Source organism: Acipenser ruthenus, chromosome 3 (genome assembly GCF_902713425.1).
Source record: "Acipenser ruthenus chromosome 3, fAciRut3.2 maternal haplotype, whole genome shotgun sequence".
In the NCBI taxonomy this organism is placed as follows: domain Eukaryota; kingdom Metazoa; phylum Chordata; class Actinopteri; order Acipenseriformes; family Acipenseridae; genus Acipenser; species Acipenser ruthenus.
Window position 1 is genome coordinate 50,280,006 of NC_081191.1, and position 15,731 is coordinate 50,295,736.

General features: G+C 36.9%; 1 protein-coding gene across 2 annotated transcripts; it reads right to left on the reverse strand.

Annotated features, from left to right (window-relative positions):
- Positions 1-2,927: 2,927 nt before the first annotated feature.
- On the reverse strand, positions 2,928-14,937 carry LOC117394911 (uncharacterized protein C6orf62 homolog). Of its 2 annotated transcripts, XM_033993633.3 has the most exons (5): positions 13,571-14,934; positions 12,960-13,136; positions 8,879-9,004; positions 4,831-4,965; positions 2,928-4,176 (listed from the first exon to the last, which is right to left on the reverse strand). In XM_033993633.3, the coding sequence occupies exons 1-5, from the start codon at positions 13,697-13,699 to the stop codon at positions 4,051-4,053; spliced, it is 693 nt and encodes a 230-aa protein (XP_033849524.1). In that variant the 5' UTR covers positions 13,700-14,934; the 3' UTR covers positions 2,928-4,050. The 2 variants fall into 2 exon arrangements, with proteins under 2 accessions (XP_033849524.1, XP_058869428.1); XM_059013445.1 differs by lacking the exon at positions 8,879-9,004 and having other exon boundaries at positions 13,571-14,937.
- Positions 14,938-15,731: the final 794 nt, after the last annotated feature.

A 15,731-nucleotide genomic window follows, 5' to 3' on the forward strand; every position in this document is an offset into this window, starting at 1 on the left:
ACATTTCCCAAGGAAATATCTGTATTTACAGATCTTTGTTTTATATGTTTTGTTCTGGTGTATCAACAAATAATTTGTATCCCGTCTCCTGGGTATCTACAAGACTTCTACATTGTATACTGTTACTTTAAAATGGTGTATTCATCAAAATATATCATTGATGTGATCAGGGACGGCCCTGCAGAACAGAAGTAAATGTATAATTGCTTAAGAGCTAAATGTAAGGGATAATGGCACTGGTGTGGTGTTACAAGGATATACAGTGCCTTGCGAAAGTATTCGGCCCCCTTGAACTTTGCGACCTTTTGCCACATTTCAGGCTTCAAACATAAAGATATGAAACTGTAATTTTTTGTGAAGAATCAACAACAAGTGGGACACAATCATGAAGTGGATGAAATTTATTGGATATTTCAAACTTTTTTAACAAATAAAAAACTGAAAAATTGGGCGTGCAAAATTATTCAGCCCCTTTACTTTCAGTGCAGCAAACTCTCTCCAGAAGTTCAGTGAGGATCTCTGAATGATCCAATGTTGACCTAAATGACTAATGGTGATAAATAGAATCCACCTGTGTGTAATCAAGTCTCCGTATAAATGCACCTGCACTGTGATAGTCTCAGAGGTCCGTTTAAAGCGCAGAGAGCATCATGAAGAACAAGGAACACACCAGGCAGGTCCGAGATACTGTTGTGGAGAAGTTTAAAGCCGGATTTGGATACAAAAAGATATCCCAAGCTTTAAACATCCCAAGGAGCACTGTGCAAGCGATAATATTGAAATGGAAGGAGTATCAGACCACTGCAAATCTACCAAGACCTGGCCGTCCCTCTAAACTTTCAGCTCATACAAGGAGAAGACTGATCAGAGATGCAGCCAAGAGGCCCATGATCACTCTGGATGAACTGCAGAGATCTACAGCTGAGGTGGGAGACTCTGTCCATAGGACAACAATCAGTCGTATACTGCACAAATCTGGCCTTTATGGAAGAGTGGCAAGAAGAAAGCCATTTCTTAAAGATATCCATAAAAAGTGTCGTTTACAGTTTGCCACAAGCCACCTGGGAGACACACCAAACATGTGGAAGAAGGTGCTCTGGTCAGATGAAACCAAGATCGAACTTTTTGGCAACAATGCAAAACGTTATGTTTGGCGTAAAAGCAACACAGCTCATCACCCTGAACACACCATCCCCACTGTCAAACATGGTGGTGGCAGCATCATGGTTTGGGCCTGCTTTTCTTCAGCAGGGACAGGGAAGATGGTTAAAATTGATGGGAAGATGGATGGAGCCAAATACAGGACCATTCTGGAAGAAAACCTGATGGAGTCTGCAAAAGACCTGAGACTGGGATGGAGATGTGTCTTCCAACAAGACAATGATCCAAAACATAAAGCAAAATCTACAATGGAATGGTTCACAAATAAACATATCCAGGTGTTAGAATGGCCAAGTCAAAGTCCAGACCTGAATCCAATCGAGAATCTGTGGAAAGAACTGAAAACTGCTGTTCACAAATGCTCTCCATCCAACCTCACTGAGCTCGAGCTGTTTTGCAAGGAGGAATGTGCAAAACTGATAGAGGCATACCCCAAGCGAGTTACAGCTGTAATCGCAGCAAAAGGTGGCGCTACAAAGTATTAACTTAAGGGGGCTGAATAATTTTGCACGACCAATTTTTCAGTTTTTTATTTGTTAAAAAAGTTTGAAATATCCAATAAATTTCGTTCCACTTCATGATTGTGTCCCACTTGTTGTTGATTCTTCACAAAAAATTACAGTTTCATATCTTTATGTTTGAAGCCTGAAATGTGGCAAAAGGTCGCAAGGGGGCCGAATACTTTCGCAAGGCACTGTAATGTAACTCCCAAGTCAATAAAGCCTGAAACTGGAGGTCAAGAGCATTATTTGAAAGAGGGCCAAAGAACACACCACAGCAATTCCATTATTACTATTATACTACAAAGTAAACAAATAAATACTACATTATTTATTTACCTGTTTGTACACTTTAAAGAGTTAACCTTTTCTTAGAGCAGGGCTTGAGCATCCCTGTGAAGTGTCATCAGTAAGCAGTGCTTTTAGAACATCTGTTATTAATTAGTGTGATATTTTCTTATTAGACCATTTTCACTACTTGGCAGTCTCTCAAATCTAGCTCCATCTTTACATACAACACGGTACTCCAGATTTTTCAACTACCCCAGATGGCATATTTGATGCTGCAATAAGGGTGACACTTGATTGTCCTATTTTATAATGCCAAGCAGGTGTAAATATGATATTACTAAAAATAACTTATTTACATGATGCAATAAATGTCATCAGGGATAACTGTATGTATCACATTTGTCTGTCTTTCACATGAATGATTAATTTGTAAATGCAAATGTGGTTTATTATATTCAACTCTTCTCCCAGTCAGGAATGGTTATTCACAGAAACATCATCGTTTCACAAAATGTTGCCAACAAACATTGCAACCAGAGTCAGACTTTACTAATCAGCAGCAGTCGGTTGCTTCCATATTTAAGACTGCATGAATGACTCATTTTCACCTTTTCCTCCAACGACTATCACTTTGACTGCAGGGGGAAGCCAAATCATCTTATCACAATACAAACAATTGAGTTTCCTGCACTTGTTCGCCTCCTGCAGAAGCCATTATGCCCCTATTCAAACCTCTTTCTTTGTTGCTTCATCCATAAACCTTCTGCCCAAGAAACAGTTTTCATTAAAACAATATTTTAACTAAATAGGTAATCTTCTGCCAAATGTAAGTGGATATGAGATCACCTACATAAACAGAAATAAGAACTTGACTTTTTTTTGTGGAACAAGAGACAAGTTATTAAACTATTTGTAATCCCTTGCTACTGTCCCTTGGTTAATAACATAGGAAATAAATGTACAGAACCACTTAGAAACACATTATTTTCACCCTTTATTTCAAATTACTTTATTTTCAAATTTATAACAGAAGGCAAATTTAAATTTGCTAATGATTCATGCTTTTATTACCAGTAAAGCCATCTTACAAATACCTATCCCAATAAAGCACTGCAACAATTAACACTCTGTTAGAGCTCTGCATGTCAAAATATAATGCTTAAATCTAAACACTCCCATTTTTTTGACCACAGTTTATAATTGCTCGGTACCTCAGCTTTTTTGTAAATGCATTTCCCCCACATATTAATCTGTACATATTATGTTTTCAGTAGCTAGAATGTTATGCATATCTTTCTTTCAAGGTAACAATTAATGTGACCCTATGCATTGAAAACATTTTTTATCTTAAGCTCAGTTTTGCAGTTAGAACTTTGCATTTCAATAATATTGCACCAGAATTCTGATCTGCACTACCTTTTTTTAAGTTTCTTACATCTCTGGTCTTTTCTATGGTCTGCCTTTCGATAACCTGTGTAAGTCTTAAAACAATCTTTTAGACACTTCTACAGCAATTCAGGGAAAGAGATCTTAAAAAAAAAAAAAAAAAAGCCACAATGCCTACATTGAAGAAAAATCTCTGAACCCAAAATATCACCCACCCCATTTTAGCTGCTTGTGTTTCTCTGCATTTTCAGGATTTATAATAGGCTATAGTTATACACCTGTTTTGCTTGTATGCCTTCACTCACTTCTATGATATTTCTCTGCTATGATTCATCCATCATCCTGTATTGCTTTTGACAAGGGTACATGACCAGCAGAAATTGAGAAGACCACTAAGATTTGACGTTCCTGTTGTGTGTATAATTCTTATTTCTGCGAAAATAACACTACTGCAAAAAGCAAACCACAATGTTCATGCAGAGAAACAAAATGAACAAAAGTTCAGCAATACAAATGGGTTTAAAAAACTAAACAAATAGCAAAATACAAATAAAATGAATCATAAAATGTTAGATCCAAGATGAATGAGAATTGTTAACATGCATGTTCCAAGCACGAGTTCACTTGTCTTCTGAAAACTCTGTGGAGATGAGAAAGTGAGAATTTGCTGTTGTAATTTTCTGTGTTCTTCCCTGTTTTGCTGGCCCAGATCCTAGTCTGGCATGTATGGATGGAGGTGGTCCTCAATACTTCCCATCCCCCACTGGGTCAGCTGGTCCTGTGGCAGGTACAGGCAGATGCTGCATAACTTGAAAACTGTGGCCTTGTTTTTTGGAGTCTGTGAGGCAAAAACAGAAGACAGCCTTACCTACTATTGGTACAACAAAACAAATGTGGCACACAGGACTTTGGGCCCAAGCACTATCATATAATTGGGGAAAATGGCTTTTATGGAGGACTATTTTAATATGAAGAAATAGATCAACAAGGCTTTTATACTTTTTACTGAAGACATTTCACCCTTCAATACAATGATATCGTATTGTACTGCAAGGCCAAAATATGAAACCAAAGTAACTGCACAGAACATATGTATAAACCCATGTGCCTATTAGAGCTAAATACATCTCCCAAGTAATAACATACAAAACAGAAATCATATGAGCTGGTCAGAAAAATAATCAATTTCTGTATTTTATCAAAACTGGATCACTTGCTCTCCCCTTATATCCAAGCATGCAGTGGTTCCATTGATGTGACCTCTACACCAAGAGTCCCCCATTACAAAAATACTTTGAGGGAACAAAAGTAGTGAGGGAAATTTCAAGGAAACATCCCATGCAAAACTGCAATAGTGCTTGCAATACCTATGCTGTAGGCACAAACTGAATAAGCTGAACTAAATCTTTGGTGAGGGAGGCATCCTTTATGTAAATCATTAATTTCATATTGGGAATGCTCTATTTAGTTGTGTTGGGGGTTATCCGTTTACCTGCAAGTGCTGTCTGTCGATAAAGAGGAACAGCGAATGGCTAGGGTTGTTCATGACAATTCCTGCCTTGTCCTTCCGGCTTAGTGCATGCAGAAACTGCTTTTCATAGTCTCCATGATGAAATTCAAACTTGGCCTATGAAATAAAATACATAAAATAAAAAAATAAATAAATAAAATAAAAAGTCCAAAAGTAAAATTCTAAAAAGTTTTAAAAAAATAATAAATAAAATAAAAAGAAAGAAAAATCAAGCATCAAAATCTGTAAAACTACAATTTAAAAAGGTGGGGTGCAATGATTTTTCTTTTTTTTTCAGAATTCACTTGTATGGTACTGTTGGTAGGTCAATAAAACTATCTGTGTAGTTTTAAGGTATAGGTTTTAACGCCAAGTGTATAAAAAACTACTCTGAAGTTGACACCTCTATGAAAAGTCAAGCTCACTCGAAGCTGCGGCTAACTTATGTGTGACATCACACCAAGACAAGCTCGCCACCCCGCCCTCTCACCAAAACCCAGGGTTCTCCTCAGAAATTGTGTACAGCTGGGCGGCAGAACATTCTAGCCAGGAGTACTTTTAATGGAAAAATAAACTTGCCTTACCTTAAATATATAATACGACAAAGAATTTGAATAATGTGTTGTCTTTCATTGACTATCTGGTTGCTCTTTCCTATGTTCTACATTTTCTTTTTCATTACTTATTATGGTAAATTACCGTGTTTATTTAGGCACTCTACAATTTGACTGGGTAAAGAGAACGTAGGTTTATTGGAGTTCACAAAAAAATATAAAACTGTAACCTTTTCACTTCCTTTTTAGCTTAATTATTGAGCTTATTGCTTCATTTAAATTGTTTTCTTTATGTTAAGTTTTCAGGGCATTTTGTTAATGCATGTCTATTTTAGTTTTTTGCTGTTCTACATTTTTTGAATGCAACTGTTCATTAACCATTTTTTTTTACACAACAGTACTCACACACCATTCGTCACCATCATAACTGTTGCATGAAACCAGAGTGTAATAATACCCGAAAATAATCTTAATATTTTTAAAGACATTTTAGCCTCTCAAAGTGCTTAACACAGAAAACCCGCCCCTTCAACACCGACTGGTTAAATGTTGTGGTGTCAAGACGCAACACAGTTGTCATGTGGTTCCAGGATTTTGACCCAAAAACGTGCAAGTGGTCAAGTCTGCTAGAAGAGCAATCAACCCTTATTGTTAAAGGCACAGTAGCATCTGCAAAGCACAACGCACCCAGGGGAGAGACACCATGGTAAATAGGTGTGTAATATGGTTGCTCCAACACAGCAGGGCCATTGGTATCTCTCCACAAGTTTCCTAAAGAGCTGGTATGATGCTGGCAATGGGTGGAGTTCGTGAGGAGGACCAAGGATTGGGATGCTAAGCCCAACAGCAGCTGCATCTGCAGCACCCACTTTACCAAAGACAGCTTTATTAATTTAATGATGTTCAAGACGGGTGCTGTTAAAGCTACATTAAATAAGGGTGCAGTTCCATCCATTTATCCGGATGGTACCTGCAGGACAGCAGCATCATCTCCTAGTAAAAAAAAGTAAAATCTGTATAAAGTGACGCGATTATATAGCCAACATCCTCCCATGTACATTATTAATAAATAATGTGATAAAATGATCACGTTATGTCACGTTCTCGTATACATCATGTGAAGTCTCTCGATTTTGTCGGGACACTCCCACGTAAGATCTTCTGCCTCCGGATTATTTAGATTGCCAATCTTAAACTTCAACTTTATTTATTATTATTTTCCCCATTTGACCTGCGAAAATGTCTTGGGCTACTTTATGATGTTCATGTAGGCTATATCAGATTCTAATAGGCTACAAGTTAAGAATAAAGTTATTTACTGTATATATAAGAATTATATTGATTTGTATGGAGAAAGTTTTGCAGTAAGTCTGAAAAAGGAGACCTCTGGTTCTCGTGTTTTCATAAGTTGACAGGTATTACTGTACTTGTTTTGCATGTTAAATTGCGGCTGATCTGTTGCCACGGAGATTCGACACACTGTCTATTGCTCGGCTTTTAACCCTTTGCGGTCCTATGTTGGACCAGGTCCGACATTACAATTATTCCTTGACGTCATCAAAAAGACGTCAAGCACAGGTCTCTAGTCGTTTTTTCTCCGGAAAAAGCTGAGAAAACCCTCCAATGGCCTAGTGAGACCGGTAGAAGCCGGGGACAAAAAAAAAAAAATAGGGGAGGAGTCGGATCTGAGCAACACACAGTCCCTTCACCACAGTCTAAACAGACAAGATAGCTGCTTCCAGCGCTCAAAGAATATCAGAGATTTGCCAAGCTTTTGAGATGTGATAGTAATAAAATAATGATTTGGATAGCCTGACAGGTGCTGAATAAATGGACCGCAAAGGGTTAAAAAGCCTACAGTGAAGAAACGAGAGACTGGCTATTTTGTACAGAGTTCCTGAGCTGGGAGAAAGCACCTTTTTTTGTTCTTTGTGTCTCAAAAACAGACGGTCTGTATTCTTTTTTGTTTATTTGTTTATGTTTAAAGGGTGTCAGCCGACCGAGTGACTAAGTACCTTTGCAGCGAGGCATAGCCTGCATAGACAGTGAAGGTTATCAGGTTGTGTGTGTGTGTGACGCTGTGTAATTGACTGTACTATTCTGTAAAGTCTGGTGTTACCTCAAGTAAATCCCTGTCACTATTGAACATCTTATTATATAAAAAAATGTAACAATAACTAAAACTTTCAGAATACTCCAGGGTCTACATCTTGTTCTGACTGTGAACCTGAACAATAAAACTCAATTTTTTTTGCTATCCACCTCCTTGTTGTTTTGTATACTTCCTGTCAGTCACTGATGTTCTGCCCAGTTAAATACCTGTGAGGGAGATAATTAGAGGTCCTTCACCTATATTGAGGGTGGCGTAGTCGAAACATACAATTGATAATTTAACCTCTTGTTTGATTAATAACTAAATTCCAGTAACGAGCTACAGCAGGGATGCAACAATCAAGTGATATTCTTCAAAATAAATTCATCGTCTGAATAAGGATGCTTGGCACAAGCTTTTCATTAAAAGCAGGCGTAAAAATACTGACAAAACAAATTCAAAATTAAAAAACCTGAAAACTGACACACAAAAAAAAACCTGTCATGTGCTACTCAACCATCAACAGACTACAACAAACCACGGAAGAGAGAGAAGTGCAAATGTAAACAAGCTTTTTTTGTTTGTTTTTTTTTTTTTAAAAACATTGTGAAGCCAATATAAATGAAGCATAAGACCAACATTTCTGATCTGTTTGATTTAAGATGCCAAAACATCCGAATCAGTAACATCGCTTTCACGTCTGTCCTCCATCTACTGCATTTGTTTAAAACACAGTCTCAAAGGTTTCTGAAAAAGGTGTAACCACAAATTAGCCTTTTTTTCCCCACTTTATAAGTAACGAATGTGAATTAAACTTTCAGGACATGTATAGAAAGTTTAGCTGCACTCAACAATCACTTCATGTCATTGCACCTCACCTTTAACAAGACATCTCAGGAATGTCTAAAAATAAAAACTAAATTAAATTCAATTGTATAGATCCTAATAGTCTAGAATACTAGACTTACCGGTTGTGTAGGACCATAATTGATAGATTTAGTGTACTCTATATTGGAGATGTTTATTCTAATTAAGGTCTCCACAGAAGAGGATCATCTGGCATTGATTGATTGGGATAATTTACCATTCCAGGTAAAAATGCATGTTCACCAGACAGTAAGAAACATAGCAATCAACACACATTCAAGATGTTTCTTTCATTGTTCCACTTGGAATGGTAAATAAGCCCAATCAACACCACTGACACTCCCCTGGGTGTCAGAACTTCAATCTGAAGAACAGACTAATCTTTCGTGCAGCTCTGCTCTGTAGAGTGCATTTATATGTTTGGAACAGGGTTAAAGTGACAGGCGGGGTATGGCAACAAGAAACCAACCAATATATTATGGTCTTTACCAAAAACCTGGACTGAAAGCAGAAGTACCTGAACAGGCCTAAAGGGCTCATCATCAGATCCCTTCCACCTGGAGAACAGGAGACAGACTATTTTCTCTATATCATTGCGAGGCCAAAGGATGAAGTCCATCTCCTGGGTGCAACCTATGACATCCTATAACAGAGAAACAATTGTATTATGAATTAAGTTGAATGTGCCATTAAATGTAGCCTTTTTATTCTTTATTAATGACAAAATACCAACTTACTTGCAAGTACCTTATACATTAATTGCTATTTTGTCAATAAAGACACAGATTATTATTATTTTATCCTTGGGATTTCCCTGAAATACAGCACTACAACATTCCACTAAAATCAGGGATCTCCAACCCTAGTCCCGTAGAGCCCAATCCTTAAGGTTTTATAGGTGTCTTTACATCATCAGTGGCTAAAGATCTGGAATACCTGTTAATCTTGACTAATTAAGCCAATAATTGGTGCAATTAAGTAATTGATAACTCTGTAGAAACAAAAAATGGTAGACCCAGTAGCTCTCCAGGACGGGGTTGGAGACCCCTGCACTAAATGATAGTCTAGGACAGGGGTGGCCAAACTTCCTGACCCTATGAGCCGCGTACCGACATTTTCATATGGCCGAGAGCCGCAAGACACATATTGTAAAACATTAAATGTTTGCGAGCAAGACATTTTAAATACAAGCACTGTTTTAAACATTTTCTTAAATTCTCTAACATAACGGAATCTTACACGTACTCTATGTAGTAGTTCTCTTTTGATGGCAGCAAAATAGATAAGGGAGAACATTGCAGAGTCTTACATAGTTTGTGTGTCATTTTTAGTGTACTGTAATTTATTGTCCCCAACATTTTTCCCCCCCATTATTTCTGTTTATACTGTATGTACAGTAGAACCTCAGAGTTAAACACCTCCTTGGGAATTGAGGTTGTTCATAAGTCAGAAATGTCCGTAACTCTGAAAATCAGTTTAGTAAAATACGTATACCTGCTATCTACAGCCTTAAACTGGTGAATAATACAAGGATACAGCACAGTAATGCAATACTCATTGTTATAACATCCTTCAAAATTGTACTATAAATGGAAAAATGTTACCTTTGAAATTGTAACTAGCAAAAACACACTTAAATGTCCAGGAAAACATGGGTTAACGTAATGCTTGTTTTTATTTTTATTTTAAACAAAATGCATTCATGCAGCTTGCTTAGTCATTCAACTTCGTTGGTACAGTAATTTTTCCTACTCCAGCACGCCACTTATATCTGGTTCCATTGTCTGCTTGGTTAAGTGATTGCATACTTACGGCTGAAAGTCGGGTGTTCGGTTGACCGGTCAGTTCCTAAGTTTGGGGTTTGTAACTCTGAAGTTCTACTGTATTATGCACTCAATAAAATATATTCAGTTATTATGAAGCAAAATATGATAACTGCCCTGATTTTCACCAAATACACCACATAAAATGTAAGGATTCTTTTTGACAAGCTCTTCCCTTGAAGATCGGAATGCTCAGTTTAACCCTTTGCGGTCCATTTATTCAGCGCATCTCAGGTGCGTCGGGTCCAATTTATTTTCACACGTGCAGTTTATTTTAGACGTGCTGTTTAAAATTATTTTTTCACAGTAAAACAGGTTTAAAAGGCACTGCATATCAACAGGACACTCAGTACTGCATCTCCAGCCCCGCCCCACCCCTCGTTTGCGGTTTTTTTCCCCCACATACCTCTTGATAGTAATGCATACCGATAAATCATCTCTTGATCACTCGTTTTATCACCAAACTCTTCAATAATGCGCTCCAAGTCATTATTTTATTACTATAACATCTAAAAAAAGCTCTGCAAATGTCTGTGATATTCTTTGAGCGCTGGATGCAGAAGCAGCTATCTTGTTTGTTTATGGCCGTGTTATCTATGTGATGCCGGGGCTATCTGTATTCATGAGATACGCCCCCCTTTTTTTTTTTGGCTTCTCTCAGCTCCTGTCGATCTCACTCAGCCATTGAATGCTTTTCTCAGAGAAAAAACGACTAGAGACTTGTTTTTTGCGTCTTTTTGATGTTGTCGGACAGGGTCCAACATTGGACCGGAAAGGGAAAATTGCGATATCAGACCAGGTCCGACATAGGACCGCAAAAGGTTAAAGGAAAAAAAAAATAATAATTATGACTGTTGCGTGTATGAACTACTTTCGAGAGCTTTGTGGATAACAAATACACTGTATTTATTTTTAAAGGGATTATAGTAAATATAATATTAATTTTAGACCTGCAATATAACATTTAAAACGTCTCTAGTTTAACGCCAATATACTCCAATTTTATAAAAGGATTCATTAATCTGAATAAGGACGTTTGGCACGAGCGATATTCCATGACATACAAAACTTGCTTGAGTCGTTACATCTGCTTCTTTACTGAACACCGAAAGGAGCATCTGCTGACTGCTGAGGCAAGCTTTTCAAGAGGCCAGCTTGTTTCTCCTGAGGATATTCAGATGAAACTTTGTTGCGATGTGTTTCATAATAACGTTAGAGGTTGCTCGCCTTGTAGACTAGACAGTCTGTAAGCAATTTGTTGCAGATGAGGCGGAGGTTCATTGTTTTCCATGAAAGCAAAATTTTCCTGTCATTCTGGCTTAAGCCTGCCTCATTCTTTTGTTTATTACTTGGAGAGTTTGCTCAATGCCATTGTCTCCACAAAACGAACGAGCACTTAATTCAATATTATAAAATTGACTTTCAACTGCATATCCGGCTTTCACTCAAGGCGATTGAAATACACCTGCGCCAGCGCACTGTGTCGAAGGTCATCAAGTGATGAAATGTCCTTGCAGTGAACATGCAGGCTCAAAGAAGAGAGAGAAGAAAGAAGAAGCACAAATTAATACAGAGAACACAAATAATAAACTTCTTGTTTATTTTTACTTTCTCTTTACTTTTCGTTTATTATTCTTTCTTCAGTTCATTCGAGCCGCAAAGTGTGCATCACCCAGTATTTCACCGGGAACCGCACATGAACTGCCTGGGAGCTGCAGTTTGGTCACCTCTGATTTAGGACACTATTTCCTCAAAAGGGGTATGTATACACAGTAAGACAACAACTTTGCTTTTGGTCAACAATAGCATCCATCTCAGGGAAATCCCATAGCACTCGTGGGTATTACCTTACAAAAACTAAAACCTTAAATTACAGTTTTGCTGTTGTATTTATGGTTTTGTATTTTAAGCACATAATCTGGGCGGTTGAGATTGCTCAAAAAGGCAAACAATATGGAAAAAATATGCTTTACTCTCTCAGAATAGTTATAAAGTGAGTTACAGTGATTACTGATTCTCCCCCCCCAAAAAAAAAAAAATATATATATATATATATATATATATATATATATATATATTTAATATGACCAAAAGTTTAAATAATTTTGCTTCTTAAAGTAGAATGAAACCTGCTTGATAATGTTATGTAAACATATTGAATTATATACTGCTTTGTAGTTTCATATACTGAACAAAAAACTGACAAATTGAAAAATGTGACAATTATAAATTTATCAGACAAAGAGGAGGAGATGCGATATCTTTTATTGGACTAAATAAACAATAATTAATCACAAGCTTTCAAGACCTCAAAAGGTCTCTTCAGGTGAACAGAAGAAATCTTTGAGGTTTTCAAAGCTTGTGATTAATTACTGTTTAGTTAGTCCAATAAAAAGGTATCACACTTCCTTCTCTTTGTCTATCATCTCTGGACTGATATAGCTACCATTTCATCTCTCAACGATCATCGGTAGACTGTAAATAAAAGGTCTAAATTTTGTTAATAGTTTATTATTATTATTTGTATTATTATTATTATTATTATTATTATTAATATTTAAATCCTAAAATTCTAGGTGATGCGAAACATTTCTTTATTTTGTGAAAGATGAGGGTTAATGGCATACATTATTGTTCTGCAAGCACACCTTTGTTTCTGGTATGAATTGTCAGCTTCATCTGTTTTTTGGGCAACACAGTAACCACAGTACATTTTCACCCGTCAGAAACAAACGATAAAAAAAAAAAAAAAAAAACAGGACAAAGTGAACTCACTCTGCGCATGGACTGGTAGCGAGGTGCGTGCAACTGCACAACATCCTTCTGCAGAAGCTCCAAGGAACTTTCCAAAGAGTAGCTGCAATCCCGCACACCCTTAAGAATATTCTCTTCATAGTTATTGGTCATAACTGGTACCACTTCAGCCACTTCAAATAGCGCAGTGTTTTTCTTCTGTAACAGAAGAAGCAAGTATGATCAGAGGAGTGTCTATCAATATGAAACAAGAACTTTGCAGCTTACAGTATTTACAGAAGCTCCACTCAAAACTAATATACTGTTTAAAACATGTTTAAGTCCTACAGTGAAACTTTAGAGATCTACACTAGAAACCCATTGGAGAATTGGGTTGTATTTGAATTATCAAAGCACAGTACCAGCAGATCAGAGTAACTTTGCCCCAAACAAGGATTGTTTATATAATGTTAGAAGGGGTAAAGCAAAGGGGAATAAACTGAAATGTAATATACGCCAGTAACGTGGATGTAGGCCCCTACTCAGTCATGGTGTATCAATGGAAAAGGGTAACACTTCATTACAACACAAATGAATCAGCATTTTTTTTTAAAAATTGTAAGGTGCCACACCTTTTCTTGTTGATTACTCACCTTATCCTTGAATACAAAGGCAATGTATATCTTAAAATCAAAGTGATCAGCTAGCGATTCCTTTTTCTTCCTAAGCTGAGCACGAAGTCTGTTCATAGTTTGTTTTTTTCGGGAGTTTGGGTCCCCCATTGTGAATTACTGGTGGTGTTACCTTTTTTTATTCATTTATTTTTTATTTGATCTAATACAGGGGGCAGGTTTCTTCTGAGAAACGGAGTAAGAATGTATCTTACACTACTTAAGTCCTACTCTACTTCTAAAGGACAGGACTGTTAAAGAATTTAAGTCATTTTTATAGTCATGATGAAAAGATACGGAGGGCTGGTTGTTTGTTTATTTATTTATATATATATATATATATATATATATAAATTTATTTTAAATTATGAAATCATACTTGCATGTAGAAAAACTACAATTTAACTCAACAGTCCACCAAAAAGATGTCACTCGTTTTAGTGTCACAACAAAGGGTCCGAAAAAACAGTAAGTGTGAAACTAACCGGAAAAAATCAAACCAAGCTGCGATATATTTTTATAAATGCAAATGACATGAACTGAAAGAATGTTGCCAAATCCATGCCTACACAAGTGCTACCAAATATAAAACAGGTAAACATTGGCTTCTCCCAACCTCATTCATGGCTGGTGTTACTTCTTTTGTTGTCTTAAGTGACTTATGAACACGTAATTAAAGGATGGGTAGAAATGACCAAGGCAGATGCAAGCACATGCCAAACATAGATGGCACCAGCAGAGTAAAAGGAAAACAACCGAGAAGTCATTACTGAATTCATTAGCATTACTATTACCTTAGTAATCGTAATTATAGCGGTGGTTGTTACGAGACCTTTGAGACTATGCAACTACATTTTATCTCCCCGTACTACGCAACGTAATCCTGGCCTGCGAGTAAATGGTTCTCTGCTTTTTACATTCTGTCTAATTCCGTTTTTTTTTTAGCTTAGGTACAGTACATTTCGACATTTTGTAACCTCTTATAGTAACGCCATGGCTACAGGTTATACATCAAGTATATCCTTCCTTAAATTATCATAGAAAAGTCGACTCAGTTCGGTTTTCACTTTCTTGTTTTTAAATAGTTTTACTTCTGTTTTTTTCTTCTTCTTTTAAACGCTGGCCCCCACCCTCCAGTAAGCCATGTCAAGATAAACTGACCAACCAGCCGAAATCCTCCATTCTTTCAAATGTTACACAGCAGTTTCTGCTCCCTGGCGGACCCATACTCTACAATGATAATAAAATTATGTTTTTGCTCGATGGTCTGTCCTCAGTTCCGACAATACGTTTCTCTCTGGTCTGAAAAAGAGAGCCTGTAAGAACAAACAACCTAAAATGGCCGATACGCGTCACACGCCACGCCTACTTATCTTTGTTTTTAATTAGAAACTTTGTAAATATAATATTTTTCTGTTTAGTCCATTGTTATATTATCCCATTGATATCAATTTATCGATTAATTGCATTAAAATGAGTTTTAAACTTTGAAAATGAATTGTAATTGTCCGAGGGCATGCGTTAACTCCTCCCACTTTGTTATGCTTGATGTGGTGGAGAGAACAGATGATGTGCATTTGAGGAGATTTTTGAAATCGGTTCCGAACCGGTTATCTGTCATTGGAACTGGATATTTTAAGTTTGATTCCACTGTAGTATCGAATTCTGTTCCCCGTAGAATTGCGCATGTGCAGAGCTATCTTTTTCCTGGCACCGCACGCGCTCTGGTGATTTTGTCAAAGCAGGTTCACGGCGATTGTGGTAACATGCAGCAGCTCTTATGCACCAAAATGCACAACGTAACATTGAAAGAGTAAGCTGAAAAGTGTGCAAGTTGAAAAGTTATAACATTAAATCGACAAGGCAGCAATGCATATTATTATTATTATTATTATTATTATTATTATTATTATAATATCTGCGCTTTCTAAATAAACGGCCAGCGCCGGCAATCCTATTATCCATGCTTGATGTTTGAATTGTTTGTATTTAAGGTATTTTTTCTTCACTTGCATGTACTCTGATGAAGGCAAAGCTGGCCAAAACATCAGAGTACATTTTTTTTATGTAGCAATTATTAAAATACTGAGTATTTTAATAAGTGTTTAATTGTTTAATTGAGTGTTGCACTTTTCTTCTGTTT